Genomic DNA, 21,947 nt, shown 5'->3' on the forward strand with positions numbered 1-21,947 from the left:
AAAGACCGCATATGAGCCGAGGAAAAAAAAGGGCCCAAGTCTGTGACGAGACTCCTTGCCCCTGTAAGGCCCCTAATGATATCATCCATATCATGTGCTGAAGGACCACTGCTGTCATGGACAGTCTAGAAACTAAAGGAGCCGCATCCAGAGAGGCATCACAGACAAACTGCAACCCCTGGACCAACTGGTCCGCCAGCTCCACAAGGACAGGGAGAAGCTGTTCCTCCTCCAGATCCTGGCGCAAAAGCTTTGCCCACTCAGTTAAAGTCTGGGAAACCAGTAAGCATGTGGCGGACCAAAATCTTGGCTCTCCTGTCAAAGAGGTCTTTAAAAGCCGGAGACTCCTCCACCGGATTAAAGTGGATTTTTTCAGCCTGGAACTTGAGAATCTACCACAGGTGGGACTGTCCACTTTTTTAACAGGGGCTCTTCAAAGGGAAACTGTGAAACGCTTAGGCACCGACCTATTGCGCTTAGGTCACTGACTCGCGACAATTTTGTCAAAATAGATGGGAAGAGGGAATACCTTTGCAGATTTTGGGGAGCTGTGGGTACCAAAGGGGACCGGCGCCTCCGATGCAGCAGCAGCTGCATCCTCCATTTTCAAAGTTGCCCGCACTGATACAATCAGTGCATCCACCAGCGCCATTTCATGCACGGCTGCAGTAGAAGAGGAATCACCTTCACTAACAGAGCACTCGAAGTGCATGGACGCAGACCCAGTAAGGTCGCTATATACTAAGCTAACCCCGAAACATAACGATCAGGGGAGACTGCCGACTGCAATCCAGCAAGGGGACGACGGCTAAAATTGCACAAATGGACCACCTTTGAAACCCCGCAAAAGACAAGGGGGTCGCCTTAAGAGCCCACCATAGAGGACATAATAGAACATAGCCCCCCTAAAGGTGGGCCGCCTGCTGTGATGCAGATGCACAGGCAGGGTACCCCCACTCACACAACAATGGGGGCAAGATTGTCACTAAAAATGAAGCACACCCACAGCGCCTCCCGGTTCAAGGGAGGTGGCAAGCTGACCATATGGCCCAGCAGGCACAAAGCCACGGGCTAAATTTTTGTGGGGGCCCAGCCGCAAATAGCACAAATCCTAAGTCTGGCAGATGCCTGAGGGGGGAGTTGGGGGCTTCAGCTAGACCCACTGAGGCCACCCCCCAACAGTGGTGCTCAACTTGACCGCATGGCCTAGCAGACGGCAGCCTAAATTTTGAGGGCGCACCACCGCTAGGACGTGAGCCCCAGCGGATCCGACCACCCAGGGCAGTGGAGGGGAAGGCAGATGCCCACACGGGAGGCAGTGGTTTCAGCCATCCTCACATGGGCCTCCTCACATAGGTTTCCTGCCGAGTAGGCCACAAATGAGGCGTGTACCCGCGGACATCTGCTCTCGTAGCTGTAAGACCCACAGTGACTGTTTAGAGGGGCTGGGGGGAAGGGAGGGGAACCCGGGGGTCCGACCGTCCCAGGGAGGGGCCCCACGTCACCCCAAAAGACCACCAGGGGAGTGGGGGGGAAACTACTTACCACACCATGGAAACGGGTGGGCTTCGCCTTGGGCAGATTACCACCCCATCGGAATTGGGGTGCTGCGGGCCAAGAGGCACGCTGCGACTCAGGCCTGGACCAGGTCGTATGCAACCTCACAGTTTAACTCACAGGCCAGTCCCTGTCCAGCGGGGCTATGTCGCGACCGACCTAGCACAGAGCTGAGGCCTGCGCACACCCACTGGCCGGACTAGGGAGACCTTAAGGATCTAGAATATCCAGTCCGTCTCCCAGTCCAGCAGGTGATTGTAGTTCTCACAGAAGCAGAAAATATAAAAGAGGAAAAAGTTCCATTTAAAAAAGAAAAAATGCTAGGACCAGAGATCCCAGCAAGAAACTAGGTCCTTACTATTTACTAGGCAGGAAAAAACTGAATGCCAATAGCAGGAAGTGGGAGTATACTCCCTGGGACTGCCCCGTAGGCATGGTAAAGCTTTTTTTCTGCCTAGTGTCCTACTCCTGTAGGGGGCAGCATAACCCAATGGTTAAGAATATTCTGGAGCCGTGTCCATCAATGAAAGAATGAGAAAGATTTAATTGCTTGTATGGTGTTCAGCTTTCAGTTGGTTAAGAGCACCTATAGAACATTTAGCTCATTTTTTTACTCTTTATTAAAAATATAGGATCTACATTGGTTATATTAGGGATCCATAGTACTTTTGGGGCAGTTTTCAATTCTGTATGTACCTCTAATGTGGTTTTGTCCCATCAAACCCTACATCCTGCAAACATGCTGACAAATTGGATCCACTTTATATCTAATCTCCTCTCCTCAATGCTCAACAATACCTTTTATTAAGCAGCAAGAAAACAAGCCAGTCATACTACAAGGGTTGATCTAAAGTTCAGCAAACATATTAATATATTATAGCTGTTACTTTTCAAAGCAATAAAAAAAAAAAAAATGTATTTGAATTACCGCCTGCTTTCAACCAACCTCTGCCAACTGATATAATCTGCTGCTTTCACAATATGTCAAATGGTCAAAATTTGCTACATTTTAACTTGCCAGTCCAATTGAAACCAAGATGCATTTACACAACGCCTGTCAATGCAAGAATCATTGTGCAGCGCATTGCAATTGACTTGTGAATGGCACCTTAATGCACTGTACACAGTGGCGTAGCGTGGGTTGTCAGCGCCCGGGGCAAGGTAAGTAATTTGCTCCCCCCTACACAAATCTACTAGACCACTACACTGATCTAGCCGACCACTACACAGACCTACCTTATTCCTACACTGACACCTACACAGACCTACCTGACCACTACACAGACACCTACACTGACCTACCTTATTCCTGCACTAACCAACCTGATCACTAAACTGACCTACCTAACTTCTATACTGACACCTACACTGACCTACCTTACCACTACACAGACCTACCTGACCACTACACAAACCTACCTGACAATTACACTGACCACTACACAGACCTACCTGTTTCCTGCACTAACCTACCTGATCACTATACTGACACCTACAGAGACCTATCTGACCACTACACAGACCTACCTGATTCCTACACGAACCTATCTGATTACTATACTGACACCTACACTGACCTACCTCACCACTACACAGACCTACCTGACCACTACACTGACCTACTTGATCACTACACTGGCCTACCTAATTACAATACTGACAATTACACAAACCTACTTAGCCACTACACAGACCTACCTGACCAATACACTGACCAACCTGTTTCCTGCACTAACCTACCTGATCACTATACTGACACCTACAGAGACCTATCTGACCACTACAGAGACCTACCTGATTCCTATACTAACCTACCTGATTACTATACTGACACTTACCTCACCACTACACAGACCTACCTGACCACTACACTGATCTACCTGATTCCTGCACTAACCAAACTGATCACTACACTGACCTACCTTATTACTACACTGACCCCTACACTGGCATTCCTGATTCCTACACTGACCTACCTGACACCTTCACTGACCCCCCCTACACTGACCCTTTATCCCTGCCCCTCCTTCACTGACCCCCCTAGACTGAACCCCATTAACTGACACCTACACTGACCCCTTCACTGACACCTACACATACACTGGCCCCCCTACAGTGACCCTTCTTCCCTGCCCCTCCTTCACTGATCCCCCTTCACTGACCCCTACACTGACCCCTCTACACTGACACCCCCTACACACTGACTCCTACAATGACCCCCACACTGACCCCCCTACATTGACCCCTTCACTGACACCCCCCCCCCACATTGACACCTACACTGACCCCCTTCACTGAACCCTTACACTGACCCCCCTACATTGACACCTACACTGACCCCCCCACATTGACACCTACACTGACCCCCCCTAAACTTACACCTACACTGACCCCCCTTCATTGACACCTACACTGACCCCTTCACTGGCACCTACACTGACCCCCTTCATTGACACCTACACTGACCCCTTCACTGACACCTAAACTGACCCCTCCTACACTGACCACCCTTCATTGACACCTACACTGACCTCTCCTACACTGACCCCCCACACTGACCCCCCTTCATTGACCCCTTCACTGACACCTACACTGACCCCTCTTACACTGACCCCCCAACACTGAAACCTACACTGACCCCCCCACACTGACACCTACACTGACCCCCCCCCCCCCCCACACTGACTCCCCCTACATCATCCTCTGTCCTACTGTGGAGGAGTTCACTTACCTGTGAACCGGCGCCAACCCGTCATTGCGCATGCGCCGCTGCTGCTCGAGAAAGCTCGTATACGTTCGGCATGCGCGGTGACTTGTTGGTGCCGGGCGGCGCCATTTTTACATCTAAGGGGCCGCAGGAGAACGTCAGGGGACAGTGACACTGGCGCGCCCCCTCCCCCAGATTTTGCGCTCGGTGCGGCTGGCTCCCCAAGCACCCCCCACGCTACGCCACTGATTGTACAGTAGCAGCCAATGCCTGCCGCATGGCAAGGAACCACAGCACATACTGTATACAGTGTATTTCGGTGTGCTTTAGTGAGTTTGCAAAAATGCATGTCTTGTTAATTTGTCAGTTGAGGTGCATTGGAAGCCTTAATCTTAACATAGAATTAATGCAATGCACAGTGATGTGTGTAACAATGTGCCACAACAGACTGTAGAAATGTGAATGAGCCTTGAATCTGAACATGTAAGCATGCCAGTGCCCTCCCTTCATAGAAATTGATAAATATAGCGGCTGGCCTTATTGCCATAGCATTTTAATTTAGAGACTTGAGTTCTTTAACATTCCGTGGTTATTGGTTGCTCTCACATACCTGCATCCAGGAAAATCTATCCTTCCGCTTAGCCTCAGACCCAATCGTTGTCCTCCCTTGATTCATAAGGACAGCGGCCTGAGAGTTAGCATTATTTCCCAGGCTGTGTTGTCAATCTTTATCACACATTGGTGGTAGGGAGGAAGAAAGTCCGCTCTGCAATTCTCATTGTGCACAGAGCATGCAAAACAAATGGAAGTGCTTATCGCATTGTGGAGTGACCCTCAATTGCAATTTTGAATATTCTTAGAATTTAACATAGGCTTACAATTAAACATACATTTCAGTAATAATATCTGTTTATTTTGGAGATTTTCATTAATAGATGTTGGGTTAGCATTATATCATTCAAATAAAGAAAAAGTGACAGTTATGTTTCATGCTTTTTAATTTATTTTATGCAAAAGAAAAAAAAGTTATTATACAGGGTGCAAAGTTATCTGCTCAAATGAGGATATAAGTGGGTAGCTGGCTTTCTCCTCATCTGTTAGTGCTGCATTACCAGGTCTCACCACTATAGCCACGGTCATTCCCGCTTCCACTGCAGCCTTCGCCTCTGTAGAAAAAAAAAGTATACTGCGGTAATAAGCAAGATTCATATAAAACCTTTTATATATATATATATATATATATATATATATATTTGAATTGTATAGCCTCTAATAAAAAAAAACATGATATATATATATATATATATATATATCATATTTTTTTTTATTAGAGGCTATACAATTCAATTTATTACAATTATATTTTAAATGCAAAGTGCGGGTAACCAGAAATCATCTTGCTGTTCTATTTTTTTTTTTTTTCAGCATGTTGGCACACCAGTCAGTGTGAGTGGCTGGGGAGGGGTGGTGTGCACTGAGGAAGGTGTGCCTGGTGCAGACACAGACAAGTTCATGTACCTGTTGGTGAAAGCACTGACACTTTTGCTGCTGCCGGTTTAGGACACCCTTTTTGGATTTCTCAGATAATATGTCAAATGACAGGAAGCTAAAAAAGTAAAATGAGAACTGACCATAAACATACAGAAGTAGTATGTCAAAGTCTAATAGAAATAGAAAATCCAAACTTAATTGAGTGCCAATAAAATAAGTCAAAGCTGAAAGATCCTATTATTACAATCTCTTGGATCTGTTCCTATTGCTTTAAAATGACTTCCTGAGAAACCGGGCAAGCCATGTCAAGTAACTTTATATTATTGTGTTCTATTGTGCACACATTACCTGCAATTCACTGGATTTACTAATACATTTTAAAATTCTTCTATTCATCAGTCATAAAAAAAATACCCGACTCTTACTTCTTATGGAAACTTGCACAGGTACACTCTTTGGGTCACCAAAAACATTCTTATCCTATGCATTATTACATATCCAGAGAAAAGCACCAGGTTAAATTCACACAGAGATGAATTATATCATCTTACAAGTAATTCTCTAAGAATTACTAACTTTTATACACTATAAATCCCCAATTAAAATCAGTATATGTTTCCCTCAACGATATTTGAAACAGAAAATCAGCTTTGATGTGACGGCGTTTTAATGTGCCAGTTTTTTGTTATAAAGCGCAAACCCGGCCTATAGATTATATAAATAACAGCAGGATTCCAGCAATCATTGCAAAGAACTGCATCAACCAAGCAGCTTTTTTTACTTGGATGAAGTGGGGAAGAGTTAAATCCTCTGTCAGAGACTTCTCCTATTATTCTTTAATATATGAGGTAACTACCTGTTGTAAAGCCACTTTAGTTCATTTTATAAAAATTAGTGCTGATGGGGTCACTATGATGACACCAAATGAGTTCCAAAGAGTACAAACTTTCCATTGCAATGAAATGAGATTGTTGCAGTTAGTGGAGATTGAGGCAAGTGTAATTCCCATCTGTTTTAAGCCTTCACAAACCGTGTTTGCCTATTCTATAACAAGATAGGCATACTTTTTTGGCAAGTGCATTCCCTAAAGCCCCGTACACATGTACCGATTGTCGGCCGTAAATATTCGGCCGCCGAACGATCGGCCGATTGTCGGCTTGTTAGTATGATGCTTCCGACAACCGACAGCGCATTTTCGGCCGAACAGAATCGGGTGTGCAGGCATTAAAATTTTTGTTGGCCAACACCAGAACGGCCGATTGTTCGCCAGTCAGTACAGATTTCGGCCGACAGACAGCAGATTTGCAAGACTGGGCATGCTCAGAAAAGAAAAAAGACACGGAAAGTTAACCATCACATGACATCACTTCTGCAGTCGGCTGTTGTTGGCCAACAAAATTCGTGTGCAGTCTTTTGCAGTTTTCAACAGACACGACAGCCCGGGGACAAAAGACGGCCGATCGTTCGGCCGACGATCAGTACGTGTGTACGGGGCTTTAGTGTGGTAAAGTGAACACTTTTACATATATTGAAGATTCTTAATGTGGTGGAAACTTTAGGACAATATAACATTGGCCTGTAGTACACACACATCTCATTGAAGGAGTGTTTACATAGATTTTGGATCATGGTCTTGTTATGTTTGGAGGACTTTTGTATGGCGATGGAAATTTTGGGACACATTTTGGACTGCACACATATATTTTTAAAAGAGTGTTTACCTGGATTTTTTTTGATTGTGACTTTGTCACGCCTGGAGGTCTTTTGTATCACAAATTTTCTAACTTCTTTTTCGGGAGGAATTTTATTTTTTACACATATGTTTGTTTTTTAGTGCAGTATAAATTGAGATATACTTTAAGACCGCATTCACACTGGTACGACTTGGACCGCGACTCGTCAGCCTGACAAGTCGCGGTCCTCACGCTCCCATTGTGTAGTACAGGAGCCGTTCTATTAGGAGTGACACAAGTCGCTCCGACTTAGAAAAAGGGTCCTGTACTACTTCGGGGCGACCTGGAGGCGACTTGCATTGACTTCCATTATGTGAAGTCCGTGCAAGTCGCGCCGAAGTCGCGCTGCACGCGACTTCACAGGTCGCCCGCTAAGTCGGAGCGACCTAATGTGAAAGGAGGCTTAGTGTTAACTCTAATATAGCAGTTGAAGTTTATTTGCAATTGCTTAGTCATTTACTGTATATATTTAGTAATTGATACCAATACCAATATACAGTAGAGCTACACAATTAATTAATCATTAAAAAATTGCGATCTCGATTCACCCCCGCTCTCAATCTTAGTGCCGATTCACGAATATGCAATGTCAGACATCACATGTAATTCGGAGCGCACTGCTGTGCATATCACATTCAATGTCTGTGTGATGTGAATTCAGCCATACAGATTGCATGGCTGACTTTCCATTGCATTCGAACCAAAGTCCCACAAAACCCTTTTTTTGGACAGCACCAGAATCAGATCCCATGGGTGTTCACTCCAATGTGATCTGATTCCTGCCCGAATTGAAAATTCGCACTGCGATATGCAAACTAATCTGGGGGTGTCGTTAACATTGTATTGACACTGCCAGCAGTTCGCATATGGCAGTGTGAACTGCCTGTGAGTTGGGTGCGATGCTGGAACACGCAGTGGATTCGCAGGGTTCTCGCATCGCATCAATTTGAACTGACACTTAAAACGGCATGTCCTCAATTCTTACAGAGCTGTTCTCTGCTCACTCACAGCTGTCAACAAAAAAAAAAAAAAAAAGAGCCTACGGCAAATATTTATCAATATTGTTAAGACTGCTTAATCATCCGTCCCCTTCTTAGCTTTTTAATTTCATTCAATCTTGATCTTTTGCTTGCACATCTTTTCATCCTCCATCGCCATCTTTTTTTTTCTCTTTATAACCCTGCTTTCTATATTCTTAGATTTCTTCTACAGAATATACAGTATCTTGCACTATTTAAAGTATAATTTCACTTGCACTCAACATTATATATTTTTTATTAAAAAGGCCTATCTGATGGATTACTATTACAGAAATGACATTCTCTCACCGGTAACATTGCCTGGCTATGTGTTTGCATCCATTTATTATGTAAACCAGATTTTTATGATAACCACTAGAGGGTACTGTCTGCATTGGTCTGAATGAGCATTCTGTATCTTGGAAACATTTGTTTCCTTACTCATCAGAATAGAGCAGAGTGACAATGGTCACCAGAACAAACTGAGAGAGTGTATTTCCCCTACAGGGACACAAGCAGCAATAAAAACCTGACAGGGGTTCTAACCACTCTCGCCACTCTACCCAAAGCTAAAAGAAAGTTTTGGCTTTAGATAGGCTAAGTCAGTGACCCAGAGCTTATGCTGGTACTGGGTCAGTGAATCAAAAATTATGAAAGCCAATGGCCCAGCTTGATGGCCAAAGAACTAGCATTTTATTAACCACTTAAGGACCGGTGCCTATTTCTGATACTTGTTGTTTACAAGTTAAAAAAGTCATTTTTTTCATGATGAAAAAAAATGGAATCTTTAAATGCGTTACTAGGAGATGGCGTTTAACGTCGCTCCGGTCCTCCAAGACCATAAACTTGAGTGGGGCCGTCTTGCCCTCACTCGACTTCCTGCCTGTGAGGAGCGCGGATGGGATAGTTTTCCCCGCTGCCGGCGGGATCCGGTAAGCGGGGAAAACATCCGGGAAGCAGCGGGAGGGGGGGCACCTCTCCTGCCGCACTGTAAGGGTGATCCCGTGGCGAATCCGCCGCTTGGACCACCCTTATGTGAAAGAGGACCGCCCGCAGATTAAAAAAATACCGGGGTTATGGGTATTTAACTTCAAAGTACCAACGTAAATCTGCGGTGGGCAGTCTGGAAGTGGTTAAAAATACATAGAAGAGAAATAAAAAAAGAATTTTGGAAAGACAGCCTTCTTTTTTATATCAGTACAGCTTTCCATGAAAGAGAATAAAATGGCAGCCTACTGTCTGCTAAAGCCAAAATTGCAGAACTTCTCTAAATCAGTAAATATTACATATTACCAAATGCCACACATACAATGCATCCGGAAAGTATTCACAGCTCTTCACTTTTTTCATATTTTGTTATGTTACAGCCTTATTCCAAAATCGATTAAATTCAAAACAATGTATGTTGGTTGAACTAAATGGATAAAGTAACAATATCTCTTTATATGACTGAATGCTGACACCCAGTGGGCACTTTGTTAACTTCTAACATCACCTACTTCAAACAGAAAAAGATCAACCATTTACACCTCGTTCACACTGAATGTGGCTTTGAAATTGCGCAACTTCATCTGAAATCGCACAATTTCAAAGCCGCATGTCAGTGCGACTTTGAAGACATCTGTGCAGCTTCATGTACAGATGTCTATGCAAGTCGCAACTGAAATCGGCAAAAGTAGTGCAGGAACTCATTTTTCAAATCGATGCGGCACCGACAAGCTGGCCTGGCACCGATTGCAATAGTGTCGTTGCGGACAATACCATGTGACTTATAATGCGTTTTGATCTGTCACCAAATCACATTACAAGCCACTCCTGTGTGAATGGGGGCTTAGTGATCATTCACCTTCTTAATACTGTACATAAGAGGATAAGAGTGCCACAGGTTTGGATTAAAAATGTATTTATCTTGACAATAGGTCAAAAGGATAAAGCCAAGGTGATTAGGGGCACGCCGTTATCCCTGCATCAGGGCTGAGGGATAAGAGAGCATAAAACAATAAAAATAAGAATAGCTAAAGCAACAACGACATCACCTATTGATAAAGTGTGGTGTTCTAAGAAGGTGCATCTCATAAAATTAGAATCTCGTCAAAAATTTATTTTTTTTCAGTTATTCAATTCAAAAAGTGAAACTCATATATTTTATATAGAAGCATGGGCGTCCGCAGAACTTTTTTCAGGGGGGGGCATAATTTTAAGGTCACCCATGCTACGCCCCTTTTCAACAATGTCATGAAGGGGAGGGGCTTAGTCATTATACTTATTATGAGTATTTATTTTTGAAGAGCAAACAGCAGCATTTATTTTTAAAGCATTTGTTAACCTAAAAAAAAAAAAATATTGATCATGTTCCCTTAAAGCATGTGATATAGCACTGTGTTTTGCTGTGTAATTTGGCCCCTTCTATCGCCTAAAATACTTGGCTGACCCTGCCTGGCTATGTCCTCCCTTCTGTAAACTGACCATGGTATACCATGGCTGCTGAGCCCTGACACTGTGGTCAGTTTACGTGCCTCCGTCATCTGCAGCCCTCCTGTCCTCTCTTCCCCCTCCCTCCCTGCCAGTCTGCTCCTGTGTCAGTGCCCCTCCCCTCCTGCTGCTGTAGTTTTATTTAAAGTTTCATATCCTGTCTACAGTCTATTTATTAATTCTGTGTGCCCCGTGTCTGTGTTTTATAAAAATAAGCCATTCTTTACAAGTTTTTAGAGTGCCACTCGCCGCTCACGTGACTCGTTGCCTCTCTCCTCCTCTCCCCCAGACTGATTCCAGTGAGGAATCCTTGGCCCTGCAGGCAGCTGTCGGATGGGGAGAGGAAAGACCTGACGGGTCACGTGAGCAGCACTCGGCCCTCTGAAAACTGGCAAAAAAAGGCTTATTTTTTTTTAAAACACATACACAGGCACACAGGATTATTAAACAGACCAGACAGGATGGTATAAAGTGGCTTAACAACCACTTGAAAGGGGAAGTTGAGATTCCAGAGGGGGTATTTGCCCCCCCCCTTGCCCCTACCTGCGGATGCCCATGTATAGAAGTGTTACACACAGAGTGATACATTTCAAGCATTTCTTTTATTTTAATTTTGATGATTAAGGCTTACAGCTAGTGAAAACACAAAATTCAGTATCTCAGAAAATTAGAATGATACATAAGACCAATAAAAAAAGGTTTGTAATACAGAAATGTTGGCTTACTGAAAAGTATGTCCATGTACAGTATAGTATGCACTCAATATTGGTCAGGGCACCTTTTGTATGAATTACTGCATCAACGTGGCGTGGCATTGAGGTGATCAGCCTGTGGCACTGCTGAGGTATTATGAAAGCCCAGGTTTCTTTGATAGCGGCTTTCAACTCGTCTGCATTGTTAGGTCTGGTGTCTCTCATCTTCCTCTTGACAATACCCCACAGATTCTCTATGGGGTTTAGATCAGGCGAGTTTGCTGGCCAATCAATCACAGTGATACCATGATCATTTAACCAGGTATTGGTACTTTTGGCAGTGCGGGCAGATGCCAAGTCCTCCTGGAAAATTAAATCAGCATCTCCATAACCACTTAAGGACCACCTGCCTTAGTTATACTGCGGCAGGCAGCCCCTCCTGCGCAAACCAACGTAGGTATACGTCGGTTGTGCATCTGCAGCTAGAGGGCGAGCGTGCTTCCGCCCCACTCGGCAGCGGGGACTCCGATAGAGGACGATCAGCTATTGTAAACACAGCTGACCGTTGTTCTCTCTGGAATGATCACAGAGTGCCTGTGATCCTTCTATGTAGGATTACAGGTCTCTTTGATCATTTCACAAGCCACGCCCCCCCCCCCCACAGTTAGAATCACTCCCCTAGGCTCACATTTAACCCCTTGATCACCCACAGTGTTAACCCCTTCCCTGCCAGTATCATTATTACAGTAACAGTGCATATTTGTAGCACTGATTAGTGTAGTAATGTCACTGGTTCCCCCAAAAGTGTCAAAAATGTCAGTCAGGGGTCCGATCTGTCCGTCCCAACGTCGCAGTCTCACTAAAAATCGCAGATCGCCGCCATTACTAGCAAAAAAAAATTAATAAATAAAAATGACATAAATCTTTCCCGTAGTTAGTAAATGCGATAATTTTTGCGAAACCAATCAAAATACGCTTATTGCGATTTTTTTTACCAAAAATATGTAGCAGAAAACAAATTGGCCTAAAATGTTAAAAAATGTTGATTTTTAATTTTTTTGGGGGAATGTTATATAGAAGAAAGTGAAAAATATTTTTTTTATTTAAAGGAAAGAAATGCTTGAAATATATCATTCTGTGTGAAACGCATCTAAATAAATTATAGTTTCACTTTTTGAATTGAATTAGTGAAATAAATTAACTTTTTGATTATATTCAAATTTTATGAGATGCGCCTGTATACTAAGTCTCGGCAGTAGCTGTATTGGAGGAAAAGCATAAATCAGATGATACTGGCCCCAAGGGCCCCCAGAGCACCCGCGGGATCCGCCAAAGGATCCAGAGACCTCGCAACGAACCTCGGAACCTTCCCGTTGAGACGAGAGACCAACAGGTCCACATCTGGTGACCCCCAAAGGCACAGCTAGCGAAAGACTTCCAAGTGAAGAGACCATTCTCCCGGACACAGAGCCTGACGACTGAGGTAGTCCGCCTGCCAATTTTCCACACCTGGAATGTGCACTGCCGATAGCGCTGGAACAAAATGTTCCGCCCATTGCAGAATACTGGCCACTTCTTTTGCCACTAGGGCACTTCTGGTGCCCCCTTGCTGATTGATGTATGCCACAGCCGTGGCATTGTCCGATTGGATCCACACCGAACACCCCCGCAGATGATTCGTAGGCCGAAGTAGGCAAAGTCTGATGGCTCCAATTTCCACAATGTTGATAGGCAGACTGTACTCCTATGAGGACCAGACCCCCTGGGCTGAATCCATGCCCAGGACCCCCCCCCCCCCCCCATCCAGACAGACTGGCATCTGTAGTCACCACTGTCCAGAACAGTGGGAGGAATGATTTCCCTGATGAAGTGTCGGGGAGCGGAGCCACCAAAGCAGAGACCCTCTCGTCATCCGGCTAAACAGAATCAATTTGTCCAGAGACTGTGGATGCTTGTCCCATTTGGTTAGAATCTCTTTTTGCAGAAGCCAGGTATGGAACTGAGCGAAGGGAACGGCCTCAAAAGTGGAGACCATCAAATCCAGCACCTGCATGCAGGTCCTCAGAGACGACTGAGGATTGGATAACAGGAGGCGAATTGCCTGCTGCAACTTCAAGAGTTTTGACTCCGGGAGAAACACCTGGGCTGACGCTGAATCCAGAGTCAGCCCCAGTAAGTCCAACTTGCTGGAGGGAGTCAAGGCTGACTTTTGAAAATCCAGAATCCAGCCGAACTCCTGCAAATTTCTCATTGTGATCTCCAATGCCCTGCAGGCTAATGGAGCTGCATCCAGGGAGGCATCGCAGATATATTGCAATCCCTGAATTATTTGCTCTGCCAGCTCAGCCATTTCCTGAGGGTGCTGACCCTCCTTCAAATCTTGGCGTAACAGCTCCGCCAACTCCGTCAAGGTCTGGAAGACCAAGGTAATGGCAAACAGCGGTCTCAAAATTGAACCAACCATGGTAAAAAGATGGCGTACCAGTGCTTCAGCCTTCCTATCCGTAGGATCCTTAAAGGACAGAGCGTTCTCCACAGGTAAAAATTTGGCTTTATTCAACCTCGAAACCTAGGAGTCCACCACTGGTGGTACCGTCAGTTTCTTTACCAGGAACTCTTCAAAGAGATATCAAGAGATCAAAGCAAAACGCTTAGGAATCCCAGCCATACGTTTTGGAGAACCCCATTGGCTAGCAACAATCTCGTTGAAGGCAGGGAAAGGAAACACTTTAGTCACTCTGGAAGGTCTGCGGGTGCCAAACAGCACCGGCGTGGCCGATGCAGCATCCGCTGCGCCCTCCATTTTTGAAGTTTCCCGCACTGACACAATCAGTGACTCTACCAGCGCTTTTTCCTGCGCCGAAGTGGAGGAAGAGGAATCATCCTCACTGTCAGAACACTTGAGATGCGTGGACACGGACCCTGTGGGGTGACTAACGTCCGTGGTGGGCACTCCAGCCTCAGATTCTGAGGAGGCAAATAAAATAGGAGAGGACAGCAGGTGCTTTTTGGCAGGTTTCATTTGCAAAACCATGTCCACTTTTGACACTAAAGATTGTAGGACCGCCGTCATGGCTGCCATAGCAGAATGGGACCATGAATATCCCCCCTCTGAGAGTGGGTCTGGTGGTGAGACATGTTCGGCCGGCTTCATCATGGTGCCGCAATGGGAACACAGTGAAAAGTTTTAACAGAGCTCTATTAATATTAAAAACCCCAGCAATATTAATTCCTGTGGGACTACAGGTCCCAGAACGCTGCAATAGCTTGATCAGGCAGGGAGAAAAGGCCCCAGGATTCACCACCACCCACGTCTCTGCCGTATCAGGGAGAGGGAAGAAGAGGCGCCAATTCTCTTGCAGCAAACAGCTAACTGAGGATGTGATGAAATGCGGCTACTAGAAAATGGCTGTTGCGCATGCACATTAGCTCCGGCAAGGTCGGACTACAGGAAAATGGCCCCGCGCATGCTCAGTAGCCCCGGCCACCACCAAACAGCCCACATGCCACACAATGGCGGCGCCTGCAGGAGCAAAAACTGTCCGCCCAAACCCCACACAAGCCCACCCGGGACCCCTCCAGTACCGTAAGCACTCCTGGCCCCACACATACCACGACAACTAGCAACCCCATCACATAAAGGATAAATGGACGCCCCCTTAGGGGGGAGATGATGGAAAATGTGGAGGGGGTGAGGGGGGTGGGAAGGGATGGAACAAAACCCCCATTGAGGGTAGTTAAAAAACTAAGGCAGCTCACCTGTAAGATCACTGACCCCAGGAGGACCTGCACCAGTCCCTAACTTCCAGAGGGAGAAAAGGGGGGGGTTACTCACCACTGAAGACACAGCAGGATTCACTCCATGCAGGTCACCTCCTCATCTTGGAACAAGAGGTGCTGCTGGCCCAAAAAACGCTGCGACTCCGGCCTCGACCAGGTCGTGTGCATCTGTGCGAGGTGTCCCACTCGCAAGCCAGTCCCTCCCTACAGGGGAGCATGTCATGGCCAAGCTAGCGCGGAGCTGAGGTCTGCACATGCTGTCTGATCGGACTGGGGTGACCATCAGGATCTAGACCAGCCTTTTTCAAACAGTGTGCCCAGGCACCCTGGGGTGCCTTGAGATTTCTTCAGTGGTGCCTTGGCAAAATGGCTAAAAATTGCTCAAAAATTTTAAAAAAAAAAGGTTTTCATTGTGCACATTTACAACCTTCTAACTGCCGGCGTCCTAACGACCATTGGCATAATCAGTTGATAAGAAGGATGTCAGTCGCCTGCATAGCATCCTTGTTTGACCCTCCCCTGCCCCTCACCTTAGCTGAATGATAGAGAAAAACTGAGGGAGAAGAGAAACATTGGAATACTAGTCAAACCAGTTTACAAAAGTGTATTTGCTTTGGAAGAATAAATCACCTCTAACGTTGGGTGCCCTACTTGGACTTGTAAATGTTGCTGCATTATGTAAGACTATTAGAATAGTTTTTACATTTTAGAATGGGGCGCCTCGAGACTGTCCATAATTTTTAAAGGGTGCCTTGACTGAAAAAAGGTTGAGAAACACTGATCTAGACTATCCAGTGCGTCGCCCAATCCAACAGTTGATTAAAAACTGAATCTTAGAGCAGGAAGTGGGAGTATACCACCTGGGACTGCCCTATGGGCGTAGTTAAAAGTTCTGTTAACTTTGTTAACCCTTTTCCGCCTAGTGTCCTACTCCTAGGAAGCGCAGCATAACCCATTCGACTAATGAAGATATGTCGCTGTGTCCGTCAATGAACGAAAGAGAAATTACTTTTTTTTTTTTTTTTTTTTTTAGTAAAGGTGTGAGATCTGAGGTCTTTTTTACCCCAGATCTCACATTAAAGAGGTCCTGTCATGCTTATTTCTATTACAAGGGATGTTTACAATTCTTGTAACAAGAATAAGAGTGAAGTGATCAAAAATGTTTTAAAAAAAAAAACTGTGTAAAAATAAAAGATTAACTAAACTGAAAAAATAAAAAATAAAGCGCCCCGTCCCCGTTAGCTCACGCGCAGAAGCGAACGCACACGCAAGTTCTGTCAACATATGTAAATGGTGTTTAAACCACACATCGCTGCAACCGTTAGAGCGAGAGCAATAATTTGAGCCCTAGACCTCCTCTGTAACTCTAAACAGGTAACCTGTAGAAATTTTTTAAATGTTACCTATGGGGATTTTTAGGTACCAATGTTTGTTGCCATTCCACGAGCGTGCGCAATTTTGAAGCATGACATGTTGGGTATCTATTTACTTGGCGTAACATTATCTTTCACATTATAGAAAAAAATGGGGCTAACTTTCTGTTTTCTTATTTTTTAATTCAAAAAAGTGTATTTTTTTTCCAAAAAAATTACGTTTGTAAGACCTCTGCGCAAATACGGTGTGATAAAAAATATTGCAACGATCTCCATTTTATTCTCTAGGATCTCTGCCAAAAAGAAAATATATAATGTTTGTGGGTTCTAAGTAATTTTCTGAGAAAAAGAACTGATTTTAACTTGTAAACAACAGGTGTCAGAAAATGGCCCGGTCCAGAAGTGGTTAAATGCAACCATATTGCTACATTAAGGCCCCTTTCACACGGGCTATCCGATCCGGTCCGCCTGTCAGTTTTTCAGGTGGACCTGATCGGATGCTCCATGTACCTCTATGGACCAGCGGATGTCAGCGGAGACATCCCTGCTGACACCCGCTTCTATCCGATCCTGTCTGTGAAATCCATCTAGAGGATTGGTTTGGATGAAAACAGACAGGCGGTCCGTTTTCATCCAATCTCTCATAGAGGAAAGTGGGGCTCTAACAGCTCCGTCTCTGCAAAGTAAGCAGAGAAGGAGCTGTCAACCGCCTGCTCAGCGGGGATCGGCGGATCGATCCCCGCTGAGAAAAGAGTCAGCCGAGTGCACCGCTCGTGTGAAAGGACCCTTAGAGGCACCTCTCTTCTCTTTTATACACTATAGCTTCTGCTGGATTTTGCTTCTAATCCCCTTGTGGAGGCTTCCAATTTTGAATGGACATTTTATGGTTACACAACCTCACATTGCTGTAACTTTTTCACTATTGGACTATAAACTGAAAGACTTATGAATAAATGGTTGTGGAACGAATCATCTGAGTTTCTATTATTTCTTATGAGGAAATCTGCTTTGATAAAAGAGTGCTTTGGATTACAAGCATGTTTTCAGAACCAATGCTCGCCAACCAAGGTTTTACTATATATTGTATTGTTTCAGTACACCATACCTGATCAATCATGTAGTTATGGTTTACAATATTTTTTATCTGAATGTTTTTTATGGTATCTTATCCTTTAGCCCTGATGAAGGGACAGCTGTGTGCCTCTAAAACACGCCGGCTTTACGTTGTGATCTGTTAAGATAAAGAAACTTAATGTCGCTCAAACCTGTTGCACTCTCATCCTTTTATACACTGAATTACCAAGGACCATGATCCCTAAATAGTTGATCTGATTCTGTAGTAGTCACTTGTTCTGAGGATAGCTGTTCAAGTAAGCATTTCTATGACTTTGGAGGGATTTTAACTCTGATTCTGGCTCTTTGATACTGCTATATGTTCTTGCACCTTATGATATAGAAGAGTTATGCTCCTGCAGGTGTAAGTATGCTTACCTTTAGTAACATCAGTTAAAAAAAGAATATTTTTAGTTGAGCATCCAATTTGATCAGCAATTTTTCTGTAACTTTCGCTCTCCATTTTAGACCCAATGGTAGTGTCAAAATGCCCTTGAATAAACTGGAAAATATATTAAGTTTATGTCAAGGCACAATCAAAACAAAACAAAAGCAGTACATTTCTGCAATACATGCACATTTTATCCCTTTAAAGTACAGAAAAAAAATGGTTTTCCTAAAAACGCAATTAGCTCTTAAAGGCTAAATTCACGGACATATTTCTGGCAAGTTGAAAATTGAAATATACTTATCTGGTAACCTTATAGTGAGCTAAATAGACATATTTACAGCATCAAAAGAAGGACCTAACCATTTAAGTAACCATTTATGTAACTTTTAGTACTTGTTTGTACAGTTTACATTTTCTTTTTCCTTACACAAGATGTATCCTATGTGTAATACTTGTATAATTTTGTATCTCTAGTTTTGAAAAATAAAGAAAAAACTAATGGAAAAAAAAAGGCTAAATTCACCTTAAAGAAAAATAAAAAATACACAGTTTTTTTCAGGAAAAAAAATTTTCCTTTTATTATTTTGTTTTCACAAGACCCTGCAAATCATTACACCCACGATCAGTGGATGGCAGGTGCAATGCCAAGCTCCTGCACACTCTTCCTTCAGCTCTCTTGCCGAGAGCTTCTCTTCACATCATGGATCTCTTATATGGGCTATTAAGGCTTTTATAAATTCAGAGATATAATTTTCAAGGATATGTGAAAATTACATTAGATGCTTGGAACAGCGCTACACGTTTCCTAGGGGGGAGATATCGATCACCCAGTGGAGCAGAAATATAATCAGTTCTATGGCATCAGAGGCAGCAATGCCAATAGAGGTATTATACCAGCAGGGAACAATTTTATTGTTCCCAGATTTCAGAGGAAAAACACAAAAGTATATAAAAAAAACACAAAAGTATATCAAACAAGAACAGAAAGCATTATGCAAGAAACTGTCTGTTATTGAGGACTTTAAATGGTAGATTGAAAGAGTAATAACAAGTAATAAGGCTGCAGATTGCAAGAGTAATAAGAACAATGCATCTCATACAGGTGGGGGTATGGAAAGCAATGGTGCTCAGCGTAATGATTTCAATTGTTAGACACACCTAGGAGGTTAGAAAGGCACAAAAGATGGTAAGTCTGTATGTTACATTGAATGACTGCGTTCAACGGTGCACCAGTCTCCTCAGATTTACTTTGGAGGCTTAGCGCGATGGGGGGGGGGGGGGGTGGTGTGGTGCGGGGTTGGTTTCCGTATGTTGTCAGATGTAATGCCCCATTGAGGCAGTAGCTTAGCTGCATTTTCTGGAAAAGTGAATGGTGTAAAAAATGGCACGGATGCGTTATTGGTAATTTAGTAGGAAATCCCCATTTATAGGATATTTGGCATTCCCGCAATTGACTAATTAGGGAAATTAACTTTTTGGGTTGCTGCATAGTTGCGGCAGGACAGGTCAGCTAAGATTTGAAATTTCGAGAAGGGGTCTATTCCCTATTTTCCTGGATGCTGCGATAGCCTGCTCTTTAATATGGAAAAAGTGAATTCTGGCGATTATGTCTTTAGGGATCGAGTCAGGTAGCGAATTTGGTTTTGCCAATATATGAGCTCTATGAATAACAAAATCTTTAGGATTCTCAAAGGGAAGTAAGGCTTTCAAAAGCTGCTGCAGATACAGAATGAGTTCAGGAGACGTAACAGATTCCGGGATTCCTTTGGAATGTTAAATGATTCCTTCTTGATCTATCTTCAGTATCTGCAATTTTGGTTTTCAGCCACTGGATGTCAGTGTTGTGATCATGAAAGCCATCTACTAAGCTGCTATGGGCATCTGCAAATTCCCCTAATTTTCTTTCAACAATTTCAAGTCTCCTCCACCCCATCAGCTTGAAGGTCACTTTTTAGGGAAATCATTTTTATTCTTTTTTGTAGTGCATTCTGAGGCGGGTTGAACTGTAGCACGAAACTCTCCCAGAGGTTGCTGTACAGGTGGTCCCCGGGTTACAAACAAGATAGGGTCTGAAGGTTTAAATAAATAGTGTTGCGCAAATAGTAATATTCAATGAAAACAATATATTTGGGAAATAGGTGAATAAATAATATAATGATAATCAGTGCCCCTTCAAATAAATAAGTGATGCAAATAGCCAATATTAAAATAGTAAATGTGTAGAAAGAATCAATAAATCTTCAATAAATTAGGATAAAAAATGTGAATGAAGTGCAAAAAAGAGAAAATCCCATATAATATTGACAATAAAGTGCAAAAGTGTAGCAATGTTAATTAAATCCAGTCCATAAAAAAGTCCAAACAGTGTAATGTTGATAGACAAAAAGTTCCAATAAAAGTGCTCAGGCCACCTCAGAGTGGCTGGTGTATCCCCAGTAGTGAGTGACCGAAGTGTCACAGTCCAACGACAACTGTGCACCCCCCTAAAAGTGGGCGCTCACCTTAAACAAGACATATTAGAGCATATATGCAAGGGATCTCACATAGGTACATCAGAATGGCTCCAACACGACGACAGCAATCCAGCCAATGTATTAATCCGCAATCCAACGTTATATGCAAATATAAGCAAACTGACAATAGTGCTGAAATCCTTTTTTAAATACTTTTATTCATAAAAATAAGCGCACTCACATGTGAAGGTGCATCCATGCACCTTTAAAAAGCCATTCGTACAATGTATATCCCAAAGCAGATGCCGTGGTGGTATAATAGGAGACGCCGCAGCTGCTTGCCTCCTCCGTACGGCAGCCCGACAGTCTCGTTAACAGGTAACGAAGCGTTCCGTCCGTCCTAGCCCCTCCCCTACGCGTGACGACACAAGGGACCACGTGTCTTCATCAGGGGGATTATCCCCTGCATATATGCTCTAATATGTCTTGTTTAAGGTGAGCGCCCACTTTTAGGGGGGTGCACAGTTGTCGTTGGACTGTGACACTTCGGTCACTCACTATTGGGGATACACGAGCCACTCTGAGGTGGCCTGGGCACTTTTTTGGAACTTTTTGTCTATCACCATTACACTGTTTGGACTTTTTTATGGACTGGATTTAATTAACATTGCTACACTTTTGCACTTTACTGTCAATATTATATGGGATTTTCTCTTTTTTGTACTTCATTCACATTTTTTATCTTAATTTATTGAAGATTTATTGATTCTTTCTACAGATTTACTATTTTAATATTGGCTATTTGCATCACTTATTTATTTGAAGGGGCACTGATTATCATTATATTATTTATTCACCTATTTCCCAAATATATTTGTTGTTTTCATTGAATTTTACTATTTGCGCAACACTATTTATTTATTTAGATTTTTCACACTTATATGAGAAGTGAAGTGCTTGCGGCATTTTATTAATATATATATATATATATATATATATATATATATATAGGGAGGTTGCTCACAGGATTTTCTATTTTATTAGGGTCTGAAGGTTTGTTCTTAAGTCAAATTTGTTTGTAAGTCGAAACGGGCATCATTTTTTAAGTGTAGCTCCAGCCAAAACAGTAATTTTTAAGTTTTTTGGATAGCATAGGGAAGGGATAA

At 43.5% G+C, this 21,947-nt stretch overlaps 1 protein-coding gene across 1 annotated transcript in view; it reads right to left on the reverse strand.

The window, feature by feature from the left end:
- Window positions 1-5,155: 5,155 nt before the first annotated feature.
- Window positions 5,156-21,947, reverse strand: part of ENOPH1 (enolase-phosphatase 1) — a 44,723-nt gene continuing 27,931 nt past the window's right edge. The window contains exons 5-6 of the mRNA XM_082272315.1: window positions 18,316-18,439; window positions 5,156-5,430 (exon numbers count right to left, since the gene is read on the reverse strand). Coding sequence (XP_082128441.1) covers window positions 5,294-5,430; window positions 18,316-18,439 — 261 coding nt within the window. The 3' untranslated portion in view covers window positions 5,156-5,293. The remainder of the gene's footprint in view (window positions 5,431-18,315; window positions 18,440-21,947) is intronic.

This window comes from Pelophylax lessonae, assembly GCF_965119305.1.
Source record: "Pelophylax lessonae genome assembly, chromosome: 1".
Classification (NCBI taxonomy): domain Eukaryota; kingdom Metazoa; phylum Chordata; class Amphibia; order Anura; family Ranidae; genus Pelophylax; species Pelophylax lessonae.